Below are 22,710 nucleotides of genomic sequence, written 5' to 3'. Positions count from 1 at the left end.
ATCCCCAGAATCGTGAAGTTGTGGTGCTGTGTGTGTTTATGTGTGTGGGTTGCTGTAATACATACAGCAGTAGGAGCTGGGAGAGCAGCGCCAGATGTTGCGCAGGTGGAAATGAGAGAACAGCTCCCGCCAGAGTGTCCAAGTGAATCTGCAAATCGTCCAACTCACTCTCCTTCTGTCACTGTCTCTCTCGCTTCTTTTCTCATATCACCTCGGACCGTCTCTTTCCTCTTCCCTGTCTTATCTTTGTCCCTTTGGTCTCTACGTATTCCTCTCTCCTACAGCCGAGTCTATCTTTCCCCATCCTCACATAATCTTATCGACGTCTCTCTCCATGTCATCGTGTCATTATAGATCACTTTTTTTGTTCACCGTATCCAATTTAATTTGTTGTTCACAAACGTTTCTTCCTTAAAATGATCCTAAATCCACTCGCCTCTCTTTTATAGCCTCTTCCTGTTTCTTTTCCTTGTTTTCTCAGTTTCTCTGCCTTCTTTCGTTTCCTCTCAAACATTAATTGTTTCAGTCTTTTTCTGCCTAGCAGTCATCATTTGTTCCTCTCTTCTCCCCTTGCTCACTCTTACTGCTCTTTTTGCCCTTCTTGTAACAGATGAATTCCCTGCAGTGTTTTGGTGAATCATCGGCGAAATTCCCCGGGATTGTCAGGCTTTCTGGTTAGCCTTAATTTCCTCTGTGCAAGAATGAAAGAGAAACTTTGTCACTTTATGTTTGTGTTGATTTTCTCAAGAACTGGTGATAAGCGATGGAATGAAAACACAGCGAGGTCACACACCCATGCCTCACTATGAATATTGTAATTATAACTCTTTTCCCATCTTTAGAACCGCTTCGAATAAATTCCTCTGTGAATCACCCAAATCCAAATCCCTTTTCCTTTCTGTGTGTTCCTGTCTCAAAGCCTCGTCATGGTGGATTAGCGCAAAGGTTATGCTGCTTGTGTGAAGGCTTCCCTTTGATTTTAGATGCGAAAGCTCAGTGGATTTCAATCGAATTTCAAGCTGAGAAGGTGGAGAAGCAGCTGGAATGCTACTTAGCTGCTAACACTGTGGCTCCCAGGCTGCTTTGCAAAGGGCTGTGCTGAGACGTGAGGCTGAGTCTGTCTCCATATTTCATGCCTTTAATTGCTTGTCTTCATAAAGACGCTGTTTAAAGCGAGTCCCCTCTCTGAAATTAGCAATGTGATTGATTTGAGCAGGCTCATTATGAGGCTGAGCGAGCTGAGGAGCGCCTCGAGATTCTGTTTGGAAGTGATGAAAATAAATGTGAAAACTGTGAATTTCATCAGAGCCTTCTGAAAATGGTGCATAAGGGTTTTTTCCACCTTAGCAAAAACTGTTTTTTTTCTTTGCCTGGAATGATCGAGACTTCTCCTGTGTGATCGTAGTAAATTTTGTTGGGAGTTTCCAGGAAACGCAAAGAAGTTTACAGTTGAACTCCAGGAAACTGCTTAGTATTGCCATAGACTGTATGTAAAAGATGGAAGTAGCCATCTGAAAGGTAGCTGTGCTGGATTCCAAATGAAGGTCATTTTTTATAAGTAAGGTTATGAGAAAATGACTCTACTGCTAACTTCATTTATTACCTCAGTCAAACACCTGGAGAGTGCGAGCTCTGTGTGGATCTGTGGAGAATTATGTTCATTTTCTAAGAGATTGTCCCAGTTAGCTTGTGATTGACAGTTAGCTGAGATAGAAGAATGTAGTTTCCAGTCAGGTTCAACACATCTTTACAAAACACCACGATGGCTGGAATAGCTGGAATTCCAAAGGCCTATGTCCATCTATTCTATACAGTCTATGGCTAACAGTCTTAGTGCTTCCCTAAAGCTGCTTGTTGGAGCACCATGGCTATGCTGATGAAATGATTTTGTGTCTCTGTGTTTGAAAGAAGGCAGCAGCCTGGTGGAAAAACTGTTAAGCGTAAATAAAGATCTGGGAAATTTCTCACAACTGCCCATAGTTAGCAGCAAACCTGCGTTAACATGGGCACAATAATTTAAATGCCAGCTGATTTAACCAGTAGCCTTAAGCTGTCTTTTTACATGTTATAAATAAATACCAAATATGCAAATGTAGGTTCACTTTTATGATTACACCTTTAAGGGCTGTAGTTCAGCCGTCCATGAGATAATTTGGCTTTGAGCGCAGTTAGACTAGGGCTGTCTTCCACATGCTTTTAATCCTTTGTTTGAGCTCCTGCTGTTTTATTTTATACATTTACCATTTATTTCAGGAAATATAATAAACAGTCACCACATTAAACTCCTCCTGACCTTCTCACCAACCTGCAGTCTATCAGAGAGCTTTCAAGCAAAAAACAGTTAAACGGGGAATATCACATTTCAAGCGATTTGTATTCAAGCTCAGGGGTGTTGAAGCGAGCGTTGTAAAGTCATTTAGGGTGCATGACCTCTGTTTAAGGCGTCCAGACACAAACGCTTTTCTGATCTATCCACCCTTGAACACAAGAGCAGACCTGTTATCACACATAACGTGTGTGTGTGTGTGTGTGTGTGTGTGTGTGTGTGTGTGTGTGTGTGTGTGTGTGTGTGTGTGTGTGGGCAGCTTCTGGAATAAGATGATGAAATGGTCACTGTCACATCTGATAAAAGTCGCAGTGATGTGAATAACAGCTTGTTCTCCATAGGTGGTTTCCTTTGCTCCAGTGGAAAGTGTTTGAAGTACAGATCGGCAGACCTCGCACAGACGTAAACTGAGATGCTTCGTTTTATTATAATCTTTTGATTTAAGTCACATCAGCTTGCTTTTTTTTTTTTTTTTTTTGTGAAGCCAGAAAGATACGTCTTCCTTCGTGGTCCTCCTTTTGCTCACTCAAATTCAACATTCATGTAAAAGTTGAAAATGTCCAGAGATGAGGGGAGCTTTGACCTTGCAGGGTGTAGGTACAAGGTGGAGCTGGTACTTCTGGGAGAGTCTGATTAGTTCCAGTGTTCTCACATCAACACAGTTTCTCTTCTGCTATGACTCGAGGAAAATGTGTCATCGGTCCATTTCTGGGTGGATCCCCACATCATAAAAATTACCAGAAGGTTTTAACAAGTCTGGCTCAGGTACAAAACTGTAACTTTCTTACCTAAGATTTGGACTGTAAAAGTATGCAAAATTAATCTTTGACTCTGTTTAAATAAAATCTAACTGACTGATTCATGCTGTGACCAGTGACCACATATTTCAATAAGGGAGGCATACTTTGTCCTTTAGTCCCTCCCATGTCATCTTTGGTCGGTTATCCTGCTGTCACTGTGTAGTTTGGCATATTAACTCGGTAGCTGGTGATCATAAAGAAATATTTAGATCCACGTCTTCAAGGACGCTAAGACCAAAGAAAATAAATCAGAATCGGGTTTATGAGGAAGTCCTTGGAAAATGTTGTCCTCTGTAACAGCGGTCCCCCAACCCCCGGGCTATGGACCGGTACCGGTCCGCGAGAGTTGAGGCTCGGGTGTGAAATTTATGGTTTTCAGGGGTTTTTTTGTTTCTGAGACAAATGACATCCACATATGAGGACATTGGTTTTAAATTTTGATAGAACAGCGGCAATATAATGTCCTCGTAAGTGGATATCAGGCCCTAGTAGAGAAAAATTAAGTATTTTGGTCTAGAAAACCCAAAATGTGATGTCCACATACGTGGACTCCAGGTCCTAGGAAGTAAAAGGTCGGTCCGTGAAAATACTGTCAAACATAAACCGGTCTGTGGTGCAAAAAAGGTTGGGGACTGCTGGTCTATAAGGAGTCCCTGAAGCCAAAACTTGGGAAAAGCCCTGGTTTAAAGGGCAAACGTTTGATCAGATTAAATTAAAGTCTTTGGGAAACATGTTTCTATGTTATAATTAATAAAATTAACTTTTATTCAGCACTCCTATAAATATTTATGCCTTAAATGCTGACTTTAAGTAATTTTTCATGTTATTTTATTGAATTTTAAAATGTTACATTGAATGTAATCTAGTCAAATGTAATTTACTTAATTGTTAAATACTTCATTTATACCAAGTGTATTATCCTTTACCTTTGATTTGATATATTTCAGTAACATTTCCTCATAGAGGTGTTAGTCAGTGTGTGCTGACTTCTGTGTTGGTCCTTTGGTGTTCCCCCTGTTTTGTACAGTCTCAATAACTAAGTTTAATAAGTTAAACTTTGGTACTTTAGCTTTGGTATGATCCAGTTAAAAAGGCAGTTTTCACAGGATTCGATGCAGTCCTGCTTCCACAGGAATTAAAAGAGTAAGTAGCAGCCAGGTGCTGCGAATCGATGCACTCAAATGCATTAACTGATCATCAACTGTGAGAACCTCCATAAAAGCTTTTGTGGTTTTTGCAGTTTGCTGGTTTGGAGCATCAGGTTTGTGTTTGTAAACTTCTGATTTGTCTGAACAATGAACAAATCATTCGTCCTTCCAAAGAGTCCTTCAGGCTGGCGGTGACAAAAGTGCACATCCTGAAATTTTGCAGGAATGAAGCTATTTACATCACACGCCCACACACAACTGAATACAGCCATTGCTCAGCAAAAAGCCATAATTACTCTTTTTATCTCCCCTCTCATCCTCATTGTCATGTTTATAAATTTTCTGCCTTCAGCTGCACATAAATGTATAAATGAGAGCATAAAGGCTCATTGCAGCCCCCTCCATGTTTACTGTATTCCAACAGCGGGTTAGATGTGGTGGCTGTGTTTCTCTGGAGGTGTTTGCTGCACATGTGGGTCAGTTTGGGAGTGAGACCAGTTCAAACTGGAGCGTGAGACTGGCCACGGATCAAGGCAGAGGATGGATCTAAGTCGTGTGAAAACGTGGCCTGTGTTCGATCTCACAGTGGGTGAAAAACTGAGGTGGTAGTATACGTCTGACTGTGGTACCAAGTTGGTCTGCGCTCAGTCGGTGGGGGTGAAAAGTCTGCTGAACCTCGCTGCACTGAGCGGTAACTGCAGATGATGAGAGAGCGTGTGTGTGAGCATGCCTGTGGGGTGTACGAGAGTATTTAAAGTGTGATGGGGTAAGAATAGCGCGTTGATGAGTATAACATCTACTGTTAGTGTTGGCCTGGGTATTTCTATACACAGCCTTCTAATTGTCCTCTTTATTCCTGTCCCCATCTTACTCCCCGTGTCTGTCGACTCTCCGGGTCCTTCGCTGTGGGAGAGAAACCTCCAGCAGAGACGGAAACGATTCCCCGGAGAGCACATTATCATTATGGTGCATATTGCACTTAAAACATAGGAGGGAGAGAATTTTGTTGGTTTTCGTCATTTCACGCTGTCAGAAGTGGTCGCAGAGTGACTCTAAGTTTGCTGCTTTTGGCCTTTTGCTGTGAACTGATGATAACAGGGATTTATTTATAGCAAGTGGAAGCCAAGAAACCTATTAGAGTTTATGTATAAATCACATGTTTGACATACTTTAAAGGCGTGTCTGAAAAGGTCACTACTGCGGATTTACGATGAAACCCTGTTTGCGGATCTATAATTTGATCCTATTTGTGGAAAATGGATCATGAGCTTGAATCAAGCTGCTGGAAAGAGAGCATATGGGCCAAAAGACATGATTACCATTTGATCCGTAGGAGCACAAATCAACCTGCCATTTTTTCTGATGAACATTAGCTTCATTTAGCTTTACGTTAATAGCTTTTTTCCTCACCCTGGTTTATATCTCGCCTTGTGTGAGCTATGGTCCTAAAAGCATGCGTATGTGTTTCTAACCCACAGTGGAGTACGACAGGGAGCTCTCACCGCACAGGCGTCACCACAAGGAGTTCAAGTTCAACCTCTCGCAGATCCCAGAGGGCGAGGCCATCACCGCCGCCGAGTTTCGCCTCTACAAGGAGTGCGTGAGTCGTGCTTTCCGCAACGACACCTTCCTGCTGAAAGTCTACCAGGTGGTCAAGGAGCACCCTGACAGGTAGCATATAAACTTTTACAGAGTTTCCAACGTCTATGCTGAAGTCCGATTCACTGTTAGATTTTCTCTTGATTGTCTCATCTGTGTTTGTGCAAAACTATAAAAGTATTTTTATACTAACTTGGGAAAAACAAAAAGAAGTAATAAGTTAATAGTCTCAGAATTGTGCATACCACACTATATCTTAAATATGGGAGTTTTGGTTTTCTTGCATACTCTTTTATTCACATTTCTTAAAATGTACTTGAATAAATAATAATCATTTACTGGTTTTCAGTTGTATGATTTTTTTTTATCTGTGCTAAATGTGCACGATCTTGGCTCGAGCACTTTACATCCGTCTCACTTACAGTGAGATCACAGCAGAGCAGATATCTGTAACTTATGTGTGGGTTTGATTTGGGGGTCATAAAATTACTCACCTCCACCTCTCTGGCTGAAGCTGAGAATATTTGATTATTACCAAATCTGTGGAGCACAAATAGTAGTTGAATTTATGAAAAATACTGAAGATAACACAGTGTGACAGACATAAAATAGTGTTTTTGCACAAACAAGGTCATTTCCAAAGAGCCATTAGCTAAAAACTTGGCATATCTCAGCATGGTGTGCAGTGTGTCCTTAGAAACATTTGCGGAAATCTACAGCAGATGAACAGTATCTGAACCTCATGTCCTTGAGAAACGGGGAAAAAAAATCCAGAAAAGACATGAGACAGGATCTGAAGCCTTATCAGAAATAGTCTCAGTTGTTAAGAAGCCATTCTTAAGGAAGGGAAACAGAAAGAAAATGGTTTTGTATGCCAAAGTATGCAAGAACTGGACTGAAAATCAGTGACAACATGTCTGATGGAGTGAAGAAGCCAAATTATCAGTATGTGAGGAAGCCCAGGAGAGAGGTACAAAAGTGAGTGTCTACAACCGTCTGAAAAACAGGGTGGAGGCTGTGTCATGGTTTGGAGCTGCAACTTAGCCAGTGGTGTTGGAGATCTTGTCAAAGTTGATGTAATTACGAACGCAGAAAAATACCATCAGACTTTAATCCACCACGCAATGCTATTGGAAAGCATCTGACATCTCGGCAGAGAACAGAACAAAAGTCAGCCAACATCCAAAGAAGAGTTTGAATGTCCTTGAAGATGCCTGGAGAACCATTCCTGAAGACTACTTAAAGCAATGACGAGGAAGCTGCCGTGGAGAATTCAGGCTGTTGAAGAATAAAGAAGTTCATACCAAATTCTGACTTTCAAGATCGAATTGTACAAACTCTGTTGTTGTACAAGCTAACTGGATACTGTATTTCCATGTTTGTTTGCATGTTTCACTAACTCGATGCGCAGCAAAATATTAAGAAATGAGGTTCAGCTCAAGGCTTTTGTGCAACAATGTATTGGGACTGAGCTACTAAACTTTCCTTTAATTATTTGGGTTTCAGCAGCTCTTAGCTGTGAAACACGTGCACGTCGATGGCCCTGCAGGTAGGTTCCTGTAGGCTCCAAAAGCATTCACATTCACATTTTCTGGATATCGAGGTGTAAAAACGTCTTTCCTTCTCCCCGTGCGTTGCACATACTTTTGGCAGCTGCTGTGTTTATCATGTAAAATCAAGCATTACAGAAATAGCACAACTTCAAAATCCTCACCAGAAAAAGCACGGCTAATGCATGCTAAACATTTACTGTACATTAAGACTGCAGGGCTAGATAAACAGAGTTTCTGAATGACATTTGTGTTTTATCAAGCCCGCCCGCCGTCGACCAGCACAAACATGGAGAGAATGTCTGATATCTGTTTTTAGCCTTACATAGCTCGATATATTTAGTCTATCAGTGAATACACGCCGAAGGAACTCTCTCCTTAAAAAGCCATTGATGAATGACAAACTGTTACACTTGATTAATTCTTTTGTGTTAAATAAAACCAATTCAGTCTGTCAGAGGATTCACACACAGTACATTTATTTTCTCCTTTGTCCCTACAGCGGCTGGTTTGTGCTCTCGCTTTCTCTTCTTGTTATCAGATGGAGAAAATAAACTGCATGCATAATAACGCCTTATAACTGCAGTTTTACATTATTCGATCTAATCAGTGCAGATGTCATCTGAGGTATTGTCACATACATGAGAAAAAACATTACTGTTTTTTCCCCGTTTTGCAAAACCGTCCCTTCATAATCAGCGGGAAGCCCGTTAACTTTCTCGTGCTCCTCCTTCCCATAAAACCTGACTCGTGCTCTGACTCCGAGCTGTAATGATAGAGCGCTTAATTAGCCTGACACCCGGCTGAGGAATGCGACAGATTACAATGCAAAAAAAAGAGGTGGCCGTCCTGACTTTGTGTTGAGTAAAGACAAAGACTGTCCTGTACCCGCTCAGGAGAGTTAGTCCTTACAATCTCTGTCTTTTCCTCCAGATGTCTGACTCACGTATCGTTTTTAAGGTCTTACAAATATGCCATTGCACCAGTTTCAAAGACGAAAGCATGTGAAATAACCAGGCCAGCTGCGAGTCACACTTTCCTACCTTGGATAACAATTTTAACAAGTCACTGACAAGACTCATAAAGGGGATTTATGGTACAAAGAAACACGACTTTGACTCTTGACCTTATTATTCCAGTTCATTTAAAGCAGCCAGTCAATAACACATTCGTACAGTAGACCGTCACCCTGCAGGTGTCTCTCTCACCGACTCCCTGCTGTTCTCTGTCACGCGAGCGTTACGTGACAATGATGCAGAAACACAAGTGCACCTGGGACAAATGTGCAAACTCAGCAGGAGGGTGGAGTACCATATGCGTGTAGGAAAACAGGGTGTAGGTGCTCATACGGAAGCCGTCAGAAACACTCATTAATGAGCAATAAAGAGAGGCTGCTGAAGCATGACTGCAGGGACATTCTCTGAACACCTGGATGATTGCGAGGCTTTGATGTGTCTCGTGGAGGAGTGTCTGACAGGACCGCCGCAGTGTTATTACTGCTGTAATGGGACGGTGGGAGGACAGAGGCCTCTTATCATTCACACTCTGTCTTTTCCTTACATCTCCTCTGCTGTCACTATTTTTTACCTCCCTCCTCTTTTGACACATTTGAAGCCTGATTCGATGAACTCACTTTTTGTTATTTTTTTGTAAATGATATTAACATGCATGTAGCCTGATATCATACTTTTAATTCCTTCCTGTTCGTAGTCCCTCAGAGATGTAGACTTTAAGGTCAGATCTACGCTAGAGTAGAATACAGTATCCCAGCATTTTTTGTTAAGTGCCGCTATCCATCTTCCTGTCATTTTGTTATGATACTCTTACCTCGATAGAAACCAAGAGCTTCTGCGTCTTTGGTTTCTTAAAGCGGTAGATCTGACCTTTCTAGCGTTGCGTGATCTCAGTGATGCTCTTTGTGCCCCTGTTTTATACATAAGACTGAATGCAGTAAACCAAACGTATATAATGTCATTTCTGTTGAGGACATCAAAGAGGGAGAGCCACACAGCAGCAAGTTTTACTGAGTCAGAATTTATTAATCATGAATCGAAAAGGCAAAAATGTAAAGCTGCATGGACCCAAAATGATCTGCTGCCGGTGAAAAGCAGCACAGCGGACTCCTTAAGCGTAATTTAGACTTCTGCGGGAAATCTATGTCGTGACTTACGACGTAACTGGAAACTCCTTCTTAACCTCACATTATAGCTTTCCACATTCAGTCGTTGTGGGCTGCGTCAAACAGATGTGTCGTTACATTTCTTGGGGGGTGGACGTCAAGTTACCTGGAAGCATAGTTCAGGCATTAGGTCCATCATAGCACTTTTAGCAGTGCAGTATAATATCTAATAGCAGCTTGTATTTAATTGACTTAATACAGATGAGGACAAAATTATTTGTGTAGTTTATTTCTATTTGAACAATGACAGAATTATTTCAGTAATAGCATAAATTACCAGGCTCAGTATCATTGCCCCCCTGAAAACTGGTGTTCTTGTTGACTTTTATAAAGGACAAACCTCTGCTATGCAATGATGTGCTTTAACCTTGTAATGGTCAAAGATTGGAAAATCACATTAAAACACTCTATCTTCCAATTTACACACAGTATAAAAACCTCAGCAGCAGTTTGAGCTGTCACCTGAGAAAGCATCTTACCACCACAAACAAAAGATGTGAGTTTAGTATTAAGTTATCAAATGTGAAGAACTGGAATGAGAAAAATCATCAAGACACTGAAAGAGAGCCACACAGTGCAGAACAAGCCTGTCAGAGGTAGGAAGGGAAATATTTCAAAGACTCTGGGAAGAAAACTAGTGAGAATTATATCTAAAGAGCCCAGAATAACTGCCAAGACATGAGTTGAGAAAGATTATGCAAACTGGAAGCACGTTCTTTGGTCAGATGAGATGACTACAACCATTTTTAATACCGTTCCAGTACATCCATGTACAAATGCCAGTATTGGCACAAGTATTACTAATGTTTCGTGTAATAAGTTTCTTCTGGTGTTTGTTTGCCATTATGTCACAGAGAGGCAGATCTGTTCCTGCTGGAGTCTCGCAGGCTGTGGGCAGCTGAGGAGGGCTGGCTGGAGTTTGACATCACTGCCACTAGTAACCTGTGGGTGATGAGTCCCGCACACAACCTGGGTCTGCAGATCAGTGTGGAGACCAGCAGCGGTGAGGGATCCAATTGCACATCTCTTTTGTAATACAAAGCCATAGTTGGAGCAGTTAAAATGCATCACTTTCTCTCAGCAAAGTAAAGGTCAGCAGTCATTGCTGGAAGTTTTTGATCTTCTGTGGTTCGTACTTACTGTGATCTTTTTTTTAAACAGGACAGAGCGTCAGCTCCAAGGAGGCGGGGCTCGTAGGACGCGACGGTGCACTGGATAAGCAGCCTTTCATGGTGGCCTTCTTTAAAGTCAGTGAAGTGCACATCCGCACCGTCCGCTCCGCTAGTGGGAGACGGCGCCAGCCGCACCGCAATCGATCCGCACAACCGCCAGAGGGATCTAGAGGGCCGGGCCCAGCAGGTCAGTCTGCAAGAACGCTGAACCTTAACTGACCTCATTACGCAGTGAAGTCGTGAATGCAATCACACTCAAAAGTAACATAATAGCAAAAATGATCTACATCCACTGATGTCACCGACGTCCAGCCCGTAGAGAACGGCGGATGGGTAGCATGTGTTTGAAATCTGGTTTTATTATCCCTCTTTGAAATTCTTGATAGATTAGACCCGACGTTTGCCGGATCTCTTTAATCAGTGCCGATCAGATGAGAATTGTAGCCCTTTTTTTTTTCTTTGTATGGTTAAGGTATTGCAGTTTTTTCCCAATACATGTCTTTTGAGCAGGGAATATAGTTATTTGTTATATTGGTTATACACCGTTTCTGCTCTGAGGAGTGACTTAAGTGCATGGTAGCAGGGAGAGAGTCCATGAGGAAGAACCTTGGGCTCAAATATTAAAGAACAGGCCATGTGAATGATGATAAGATGACTTTAAACTGACACACCTCTGGTGCATCTGTAAACTGTGTAGTAAGTCTTGCTAGAGATTTACAACGTGACACGATCTCACAGAATTGTGAGCTACTGAATATTCAGTGAATTAAGGCGCAGGCGGTGAATCCATCTTGACAGGTGACCTCATCCTCCGGACCTCCTCATTAGCCCTGCTTGCTTCTCTTCCTACTCAACAGATGATGTAATGTGAAGGTATGAGCCTGATGTTATGAGTCTCACAAGCTTTTCAAATTAAATCAACCCATAATCCGCCTGCTGTGTGATTCTGGACCTTTATAGTGCTTAAAGCTAAGCTGCTCCTGTGAGGCTTCATTGTGTGACTGTTGCAGTATGTAAAGGTAGTCCTCAGTCAGCTTGCTGTTGATACTGGTCTTATCCTCGCCAAGTTACGCGCACAAACCTTTAGATGTACGTGAATCCAGTGCATCTGCTTTCTGCACTCGTTGTTGGACTTTAAATGATGAGCCATAGTAAGCCTAAGTGTGCTTCCAGGGGCTGCGAGTATCTAAGCACAGAGTGATGCCAACTAAAGCTAACGATCAGACCAAAGAGGTTAGAGGATGTGCCACAGTAACCCAAATCTTGGCTATAACTGGCTTATCTTTGGTCCTCTTGTCTAATCACAGCTCTTGTCTGCACTCACATAGAGCTGCAAATCCTCCCATCCTGACTGGCTACTTAGGTAGCGATTTACCTTTGCTTTGCTTTCTTTTGCTCCCTGCTTAATGGCTCTAACATCTGTACGGTACGCAGAAGCATTTCCAGGACAGGTTTGCTCTCATCGCTACTCCCTGCAAAACCCTCTGCTGAGATTTGTTGGCTCGATCTTCTGTTTGCTCAGAGCATCTGCTGCGACTTTCTCAGCAGGTTACGCGGCACTGCTGTTAACACCAGAGGTTGTATGTTAAATTCCTGCAGGGCTTTTTCTTAGTAATTGCATTAGATGAAAGCTTTGGCTGACACGACACAGAACAAAGACTCATCATTTGTTATGCTACGGGACAGTTAGATCTCACCACATGTTCAGTTTTGGCTCCAGACCTGTATTCTCCACCGCCCAGCTGTCACCTTTGGCTCGAGACGTCCAAAGACTTTAAGGCAGGATGTCGTAAAGACAAAGTTATTCTGGGGTACACAGCGTGGATTTCAAAGCCTGCTCCCTTTCAGTATAAAGCTTTTTGTGTCCCCTTCTGCATCGGGAGGATGAAAAACTTTCCACGGAGCGAGTCTGCTGAAAAAAGTGCTCTAACAACGACAATCTGTTAAATATGCGTCCTGGAGGATTGGACTTTACATAACCCAAAACATCAAGCCCTCTCCGCCTCGCCACTCGGGACGACTGGGAGTGTAAATATTTAGATCCTACACAGGAAGCAGGGAGGCCCCCCTCGCGACAGCCGTGTGTCCGTGGCCAGCAAGAGGACTGCAGGGATTGGACGGGATGGGAGGATCCGCGAGGAATTCAGGAGGGCATATGGTTTCAATACCGCATCACTCACTTCAGAGACGGGGAGGAGGCCGCGATGGATGGGGAGAGCATCCGTCTTGTGGAGCGCTCATGGGGAGAAACAAAATGTGGATGCTGTCCCCCAGTTTCTGTTTGGCCGGGAATTCACCCTCACGGATATTTTTCCAAAGAAGCGGGAGATCTAAGAGCGAGCGGCAGCAACGTGTTTGTTTCGAATGTGTTCAGTAGCGTCCACATAGAGGCTTTTTAAACTAATTCAGCAAGTGTGTTTTCTAAAAATAACCTCCCAAAGTGTAGCCCCTGATGTGTGAGGTCAACCTGATTCCACTGCCTCATGTTTTTAATCCCAAAGTAATCCCTGACATCATCAGACCCATTTTTAATTTAATACATTTTTGTCAATTTTGATTTGGTCTTCATGAATTTGGCCTTGCTGCACCTCAATTCGCCACAAATGACTCTCGTGCCTTGCTCGGTCTGCTAGGGCTATAAAGCAACCTTTAAACCAGGACAACTTTATTTTCCCAGCTCTAATCCCTGTGAGGTTTTGGACCTTGTTATTTTCTCATTTGCACCATTTTAGCGAGCTGGGTTTAAATCGACATCTGATATTAAATATCTTCCAGATGACAAAAGAGGCCAGAATCGGCCAAAAAAATTTCTGCAGCAATAGTTTTGAGATTATGGTGTAATTCTAAGTGTAACAAATCATCTTTGTTTTCCACATTTTGCTCCTGAAAGCGCGCGCACACACACACGCACACACACACACACACACACACACACACACACACACACACACACACGCACGCGCGCACACACACACGCACACACACGCACACAGCTTTCAGACCAGCCACTTTTATCCCAGTGTTTTTGTTTTTCCTGTTCTTCCTGTTTAGTGGGGTAAATCTCTTTTTTTTTTAAAGTTTCGCCTTAGATTCTGAGGCGTGCGGGGAAGACCGGGAATATCTTTTACAACAGCCGTGATATTTCCACCCACTCTGGGTGTGTCTGATGTGTGCACAGTGGAAAACGCTGGTGTGTATGTTGCCAAAAGAACAATACAACACCTTTAAAGGTAATTTGGGGTTTTGTGGGCGAGGAAGGGCTGGGGAGGTAATGGGAGTCGGGCTGGGCCTTGGCTGTGGGGGAAGTTAACAACCATCCGGGGTGGGAATATCACGTCCCGGCACAGCCCCAGCGGCCTGTAATTAAGCCTAGCTAGTCATTAGTTGCACAGCTAAAAGACTGACCAAGCTAACAGTATTGCTTAAAGAATTATAATAACACGGCGCTCAGCCAGCTGTGTTTTTTCATCTGTCGCTCTTCTCCTCCCTCCTCCTCCTCCTCCTCTTCGTTCTCCTCACTCCTTCACCACCCGACCTCCTTTTGTTTACCGTTGGCGTAATTAGACATGGCGGAGCTCCCTCGCAGGGTTTAATAACCTCTGTGATGAAAGACAGGAAGAAAGATAAACTTGAGTAGTAGTGGCTGCAGGGAGGGGGAGGAACGTCAGAGGCAACAGTGACATTCTCCTTTCATGTCTTCACAACTTTTGGGACACGCTCCTTCCTCCTTCAGGGTGAAGGATTTTATTTTGAACACTGGGACTGAGTTTTCCATCACCACCACCACCACTGCCACCACCTCTATGGGAATTTATGTAATTGCTACTGTAAAACCTGCTATTTTTTTCTCGCTTTGGAATTAAGAAATAGCTGGAGTAAACCATAGGCTGTAGGTGGAGCGGCTTGAAAAGCTTTGGCTTGGGTTTCTGTGACTCTTTTTATGTCACTGAAACACTGAATCCGAGCTGTGCAGTTATAACATCTGAACTGGCACCATAAGATCCTCGTGTTTTTGGAACAACCGGAGATAAATATAATTTACAGGCTTTTCCAGAGTTTGAGGTTCAAAGAGTGGCGAGGAAGGGTTAAAGTGAAGTCATACAGTACATTAAAAGTCTCAGTGTTAAAGAGCCACAGTGCTTATGTTCAGTAAGGAGCAGTGTTTCCCCTGCTATTCAATAGACAGGGTGGGAACCGGCAGTAGGAGCCCCACCCTGATGAATTCAATGTGAATCGGTTTTAGTGCAGAGTTTTACTATCACGCGGTCAAATGGATGTTTGTCTACTCGCAGAGAAACATTTCCAGGTTAAACACTGTTAGGTAAGCTGCCGTAACACAGCGGCGGAGCTCTGTGCTACAGTGTCCGTTTACATTGCCATCTCAGTAGAGGAAATCCTGCTTTTTTTCTCCCTGTTATTTTCAAATATTTGGTCCTGAATGTAGTTCAAGAAGGTGAAAGTGGAGTTCATGGTTTGGGTCTTAAAATCCTCTGAAGTCATGTTGAAAGGACAAAGATATTTACTTTGAATAGCAAGCGATATCTGAGGTGATTTTTCCATAATTAACCGCCATGTCTACACCTCCCCCTCACTAAAAATCAGTCATTTATGAATTATGTGTTACTACTGAATGCAAGACATATTCTTATAGTGTACAAATTATTTATTAATGCAATTTACATGATCTCAGTCTTACTGTTTACTCTTGTTTAGCTTATCTCATTTGTTTTCTTTTTTAGTTTCTTTGGGGTTTTTTTATCACTGTTGTGTATGTGAATTTTTGCAATATCTCAAAGTATAAGGGCTACCCTATGTGCATGTGGCACTTTTACTGGGACTATGTTGTTTATTTATTGCATACTGCACTTTTTTATTCTTATCCTGCTGCTCAGACTCAATAATTGTCTTGTGGGGTCAGTAAAGTTTCATTAAAGATAATCTATCCACCTATCGGTCTATCTAGTCCAGGGATTTCACGGCTGTTTTTACTGTACCACTAGAATTCAAAATATCCACATTACAGCCCTATGTAACTCAAATCTTCTATGTCAGATAGTTGCTGTGGCTTGTGCTATGACATAGTTCTGATTGTAGTTATTATTATGTTTCAAAGATCACGGTTATCATCGAAACGCTTTGCCACCTCCAACTTAATTTGTGAAAGACAGCTGTGACATGTACATGTGTAATGCAGGCTGTAAGTGCACTGTGTCTCAGAGTTTAGGTCCATAATTTTGTCAAAGGGCCAAGAGAAGTTACAAACACCAAAATACCTCTTTTTAAACTTGCAGTCATGATATTGAGTGCACTCGTTAGCTTTTCTTGCAGAGATCTTCATATTAGCCTGTTTAGCATAAAAGCTAACCTGTTTAGCCTAGCACTACCTTTGGATAAACAGACTTCACCTTACACATCAAACTTTTAGCCTTTCAACAGGGCCAGGCTAGCTTTTTCCCCGTTTCCAGTGTTCATGCTAAGCTAAGTTAACCAGCGTAGCTTAGCATCTCCATATTATGTGGAGGAAAGCTTCTAAATGATTGTATTTTTACAGTATTTTAGTTAAACCGACTACTTTAATGTCAAACTCTACAGTAGCACTCACACACACTCTAAGGCTTTTAATTAATACAGCAAGTATAACACGTTGAGTCAGTTTTTGTCTCTTCTCACCTCTGCTCTCTGTCAAGGAAAGGAAAAAGAAATGAATGGAAGCCTCATGGGAGCCGGAGCTCAGTGGTAGCTGTGTGGCATTAAATTTTTACAGGCAGGAAGGGGAGATGTGGTTTATGGGCACCACAAATCTGGGCCTTTACACTCAATGAAAGCCCGCAGTAAATATCAGCTTTATTCCTCTTAAAAAGCCCCACAGACTGTAAATGTTTGATGGCTTTGAAGACCGAGGGGGAAAAGGAGTTGTGCGGAGATGAGTGAGAAAGAGGGAAAAAGAAGCATGTCGCTAAATATGATACTCTGAACTGCACAGCAAAGCCACACTTATTTACTTATGATTTACTGAACCTTTGACCTGCCTGTCTGACTGCATATTATGTTTATCTAGCTAATTGGTGGCACATTAGATCATTCTAGCAAGCAAAAGTATATAGACTTCAATCTTTTTAACCCTCAAGGTCATATTTAAAATACAGTCACCTTAGAGAGCAGTGAATAAAATGAGATTATCAAACTTTAGACATCACTAGACTGGTTGATTGTGCGAAGGCCTCTCATGCTGTGTGGAGGGGGCAGGCGGGCTACATTCACCCTCCACCCTGAGCTGTGATTTGACCCAAAGCTGAATGTCACGCATCATAAACTCGACCTGGATGAGGAAGTAGGGGGGTCTCTATGAGAGGTTGTGTAATAACAAGGGTGCGTGTGTACTTAGAAACAGTGCGTTTTTCACTATTTAAAGTATTGCATATGCTACACTATTTGCAGAAATGCCTTAAGTAGTACACAAATATATTCCAGTATGCATTGGTATGTTTCTGTATATTAACCCTGAGACCTCTGCCATCCTGCAGTACTGCAGGGTAGCAGTTCAGCTCAGAGGTGTGTCGTTTTCTCTTTCTATAAACATCACCTCAGCTTTGTATCAGGTCAGCCAAGTTTCATAGCCAATCAGATTTCTTCTTTCAATGGTACTCTTCCATTATCCTTGGCTGTTTCCTGTATATAAACACTGTACACTGTGCTGTGACCGATTCTCAGTTAAAAAGGTATTGGTATTGTCCATGTACAGTTCTAACTAGTTCAGTTTGAAGGCAGGATGGATGCGTGCAAGCCTGCACACACAGTTTCACACGGAGCCAAACGTGCATGCCTGAATGCTGAGAAAAACATTTGCACATATGCAGAGGTACACAGAGACATACGCGCACATGGAGATGTACCATTGACTGCACAGACATGTAAACTTATAACTTATTTCCACATTAGCAGACATGCCGCGAGCTGCCCTTCCTACTGGAAAGGAAGGAAGCCTAAACGAGGGAAACACCTGACCGCATCCTGACTGACCGTTACACATGACCCTTTGACCTCACTATGCCGCTGACTGTCATGGCCAGTGGTACCTTTTGTTTCTTCTCACAGAGTGAACTCGTCTAGTCAGATGAAATATTCATCGAATTTCCAGCCTTGTTTCCAAAAAAGTTGCAAAGCTGTGAAAAGATTGATGAAAACCATTTTATACCTTTGTGCAGTACAAATACTTCTAAAGCTTTGAGTGTTGTATGCTAATTTTGATTTTGATGCCAGTAACATGTTTTTATAAAAAGTTGGAAAGAAGGCACACAGAGACTGGAAAAGTTGTGCAAAAAAACCACCTGGTGGAACACGTCTCAGGACTAATTAGGCTGATTAGTAACATGATTGGGCTTAAAACGAGCATTCCAGTGAGGCTGATAAATTATGGAGGAAAGATGAGGAGAGATTCACCGGTCTGTGAGAGACTGTGTGGATAAATAGTTGAACAGTTTCCAACATCAAACTGTGGTGCATTCAGTCATTAGAAAGATCCCACAGGTGGCGCTGTGAAGAACCAGCTTTGATGTTTTATGCGTCCAAGTTCATGTAAGATGAGGTGAATCATAGACACAGTTTCCTCTGAGCTGAATAGGAGAGGGGAGGCAGATAGTTTGGAGATGCATCTTGTGACGACTCTGTTAGCACTGATCGGGAGCAACATATGTTGCCATCCAGACGTGCTGTCACAGAAAGTCTGATGACAAAAGAGTGAGAGCAAACAACAATTTTCCTTTCATTCCCCAAACATTTACATAGTGCTGATAAGAAGAAGACTATCACCCCAATAGAGCTCTTTGCTCTCACACTGCTGGCTTCTTTATTCATGCTGCCATAGGCTTAGGTTGCTGTTTCATCCTGTTAAAAGGGAGTTTTTCCTTCCCACTGTCACCAAGTGCTAGATCAAAGAAGGCCACCTGATCGTTAGGCTTTATCTGTGTTATTGTAGGTCTTTACCTTACAGCTTCATGCACCTAGAGGTGACTGTTGTTGTGATTTGGCGTTATAAAAATAAAATTGAATTAAATTGAAGAGGTGACGGAGCACAGTCCAGATGTTTTTTCAAACGTGGAGCTTGTGTTTTTCAAGATCATCTCTTCCTACCTTTGTGTCATCTTCATACTATTTCAGTTAAATATAGGGAAGCAATTATGTCTTGACACAGTGTCTCAAAAATAGTGCCTTGGATTACTCTTGATTTGCCTTTTACTTCTTAGAAATACCCATCATAGGTATGTCTTTCTTGTTATTGCAGTTATTTTGGTGCCGTTTGGTAGATGTCCTTATATAAAGTACAACTGCACATTTATGGTACAGTTGGTAGAAACATGAAGACTAAACACAGGCAGTGCCAGGCCTCACATGCGTCTCTCTCTGTCACCTCATCTTTATGGTCTGCGATGAATCCAAGCAGGAAACCCAGCTTTGCTCTTCCTCTCCCTGTCTGTGTCTCTTTTTGTATTTGAGACGAGGCCAGCTAAAACACTCGGGTCTGGGCAGTGCAGTCAGCGAGTCTGTTCAGAATTAAATTTAATTTGATGATGAAATGGTAATGCAACCAACTCTGGTGAATTTAAATTACAACTCTCCGCTTTAATGAGTAGCTAAGTGGGTTTGGCTGTTAAACAGATAAACATCGGGTCATCTGTGAGTGCCTATGTGTACGTACTGCGAGTGGAAGCGCCGCTTGTAATGAATGATAGACGTATGGATGTAAGGAACCAAAATCAATTAGCATTACATAAGCGAAATATGTTTGTATATATGTCTGTGTGCGTCTCCCTCCAACTCCAGCTGACTAAACAAGGCTGCTGTCGGTGACTTGGTGAGGTGAGTGGCTGGGTGGTGGCTGTGACTGAGTGACAAATCCCCGACTGCCTTGTGACTCACTCTCAAACAGACAGACAAACAGACACACACACGCAAGAAAATCTATAAAATGCCAGTTTCTTGGATGGAGAGTTGATTTATTCTATTGTTTATTTTATTCTATGACACCTATTTATATTTGCCTGTAGGTGATAAATAACTATGTGTGCATGAGCTGACAGGTTAAGAGTCAGACTGGAAAAAGTCAACACTGCGTTTTGGATGAGAGGGTCAGTCGCATTTAGATTCAAACCTGTGAAAGTTTTTATTGTTTTATTATAATCACAATATTATTCTAGCCACAGACTGTATATAGAAGATGGCAACAATAACGTCATCTACTGATTTCTGATCTCCTGTTTTTTCTGTGGTAAAAAGAGATTTTTTTAAAAAAAAATTTAATACCAGACTGTAAATGCTTTTAGAGTTGCCTCAAGTGGCTATTAGAGGAACTACAAGTCTTTGCATTGCACCTTAGCTTTATTTCTCAGCCCTGGAGGTTGCTGCTTGATTGTAAGGCTGGTCCTCAGCAAAAGTCTAAACAGTTGGTTAACTGTTTTATAATTATGGATGTGCAGACCAACAACTAACTACAATTAAAATCAGTTTTGGGCTCAAAGAAGCTACTCGTGTGTGTGTGTGTGTGTGTGTGTGTGTGTGTGTGTGTGTGTGTGTGTGTGTGTGTGTGTGTGTGTGTGTGTGTGGTTGTAGAGTCATAATTGCCTCAAATAGAGCCTCATATAGAACCATCGAGAACATGGGACCAGTGCCACTGTGTAGCACTTTGCCTGTTTCACAGACAGGTTAGTTGTGAAAATGTAATCAAAGCCATGAAAGGACAGAGTAAATAAGCTAAAGGGAGACCTTGAAACCTAAGTGGAAAATCTGTGTCACCGTCTTGACTTCAGTGCAGTGACCGATGGCAGCAATGACCTCTTCTAGTTTGAAAACCAAACCTATACCTGAGACTGTCTGAGCCGTTGCTGTACGGCCGCAGAGGCGAACACAGATGATTAAGGACAAGCTGATGGGCGGAGAGTCCACAAACACACTTGTCACTATTTCACTGCGTTTGCATGTGCCAAATAATATGTAACTGCCAATGAATTCAATTAGGCACGCGCTCAAGTGCATTAGACAGCAGATGAATGTGAAGCACGTACAGCGCAGCGACCGCTGTAATGAGCACTTGTGCCGGCGCTCCGGTCTACGCCCTCACATGTTTCTCCACCCAGTGCATTACGCGAGGCGTGTTGTGTTATTCTTCTGCTCTCGGATTCAGTATGTAATGTGTCACTGGACTTCACTGGACATATTTACATCATTTACCCAAGGAAAAGGGCTTTCACTTTGTTTTATCATCATGGCGCTGTGACATACTTTCCACATGCTGAGGGTCACAAACGATGTGGAAAACGACGCCAGATGCTAATCATGATTCTAAGTGGAGCGGCCCCGTGTCTGGAGAGGATCGTGGTAATATGTGAACCCTGATGGTTTCTGTTCTTTGTCTTTCAGACTACAACAGCAGCGATCAGAAGACAGCATGCAGAAGACACGAGCTGTACGTCAGCTTCAGAGAGCTGGGCTGGCAGGTATTTTCTCCTTAAGCTTCACCTAAAAGTTTCCTAATACATCAGTCGTCTAGTCAGGACTACTTTTTAATTCTAATCAGTGTTCCTACTATGCATACTAGAGTATAGTATTATATATATTATATGATTGTTGGAATAATAGGGGATTTGTGTGTTTTTTAAACTCTTAGCAAAAGCAGTATGCCACCATCAGGTGTATTAAGTAGCCGTCTCTTGTCAGACTGGTTTCCTTCTACAAATTGTCATATCTTAATATTTAAAAAATGAGCATGAGTAGCTAAATTATGGAGTGGAGTCGCATGAACACCCCAGAGTTTATGCACTGGTGGTGGTGGGGAGGTAAACCGTTAGCTGACGAGGGGAGGTGGGATGTGAGATACATGGCCTCGAAGTCAGACGTCACCCAGAGCAGGGATGTGAAAGGCACTTTAGATTGTGGGAAAGTATAACTATTTTTTCCACGAGATACTTTAACATAAGAAAAAAAGTGTAATTTCAACAGCACGTCTCAGTTTTTCTACACGATAAAGTAGTAAATGAAAGAAACCTGTCAGCATGACTCTGTAAAGTACACTGCTCAGTACACATTAGAAACAAGAGAGGATGCGACATAGAAAAGGTTAAATGGAGATCACAGTGTGTGTGTGCGTGTTTACTTAGATACAGAGGAAGAAATAAAAGAGAAGGGCAGAGGTACATACAACCAGCTGTTAACACAGCACTGACATCTAGAGGGAGACTGCCAGCAATCATTCACACACACACAGACAGAGGAAGGGAGCTGGAAATAATGAAAGGGATTGTCAGAAGAGTGAAAAGGTGATTGACACTGACAGGAAGATGAACTAGATCAAAACACAAATTAGAGTGGGGGGATAACCTGTCGACACCTCATCAGAGTCAAACAGTAAGACAGAAAGAGTGGAAGGAAGGAAGGAGGAGAGGGATTAGCTCTGAGTGATTTCACAGACAGCACTGTGGATTTGTCCGCAGAGAGAACGTTAACTCTGAATTTACCAACAGCAGTCAGGTGGGTTACATGGAAAGTGAAGCTGTACTGAACCAATAATAACAAAACTGTTCATTTCTGTTCATCCCAAAACCAACTGATTTCACGTGTTTCTCTAAGGACTGGATTATTGCTCCTGACGGCTACGCAGCCAACTACTGTGATGGAGAATGCTCCTTCCCCCTTAATGCCCACATGAATGCCACCAACCACGCCATTGTGCAGACGCTGGTAAGACCATCCCACTACGGTTTACCGCACTAAGTATGTGTGTATTCTTAACACAATGAAGAAGAAGTCATTTTAGGCCCGTCTCTTATGTCTGCCAGAACTTTGTGGTGGTGCTCATACAGTTTTTCCTGTGGATTTAGGATTGTTGTAGCAACACTGCAACGAGATATAATAGTGGTCTATTGTGTGTCTAAATGACCTTTAAA

The 22,710-nt window shown here is 42.4% G+C and overlaps 1 protein-coding gene across 3 annotated transcripts in view; it reads left to right on the top strand.

Annotated features, from left to right (window-relative positions):
* Nucleotides 1–22,710, top strand: part of bmp6 (bone morphogenetic protein 6) — a 48,699-nt gene that overhangs the window by 21,298 nt on the left and 4,691 nt on the right. For all 3 annotated transcript variants that reach the window (XM_085287491.1, XM_085287490.1, XM_085287489.1), the window contains 5 exons: nt 5,753–5,945; nt 10,457–10,605; nt 10,764–10,961; nt 21,188–21,264; nt 22,394–22,504. In XM_085287491.1, coding sequence (XP_085143617.1) covers nt 5,753–5,945; nt 10,457–10,605; nt 10,764–10,961; nt 21,188–21,264; nt 22,394–22,504 — 728 coding nt within the window. The remainder of the gene's footprint in view (nt 1–5,752; nt 5,946–10,456; nt 10,606–10,763; nt 10,962–21,187; nt 21,265–22,393; nt 22,505–22,710) is intronic.

The sequence above is a fragment of the Mchenga conophoros genome, linkage group LG9, assembly GCF_057382185.1.
Source record: "Mchenga conophoros isolate Kocher_MC1m ecotype Shallow Benthic linkage group LG9, M_conophoros_male_GT1.1, whole genome shotgun sequence".
Classification (NCBI taxonomy): domain Eukaryota; kingdom Metazoa; phylum Chordata; class Actinopteri; order Cichliformes; family Cichlidae; genus Mchenga; species Mchenga conophoros.
Note: the sequence above shows the minus strand (reverse complement) of the source record. Positions and strands in the feature narration are given on the sequence as shown.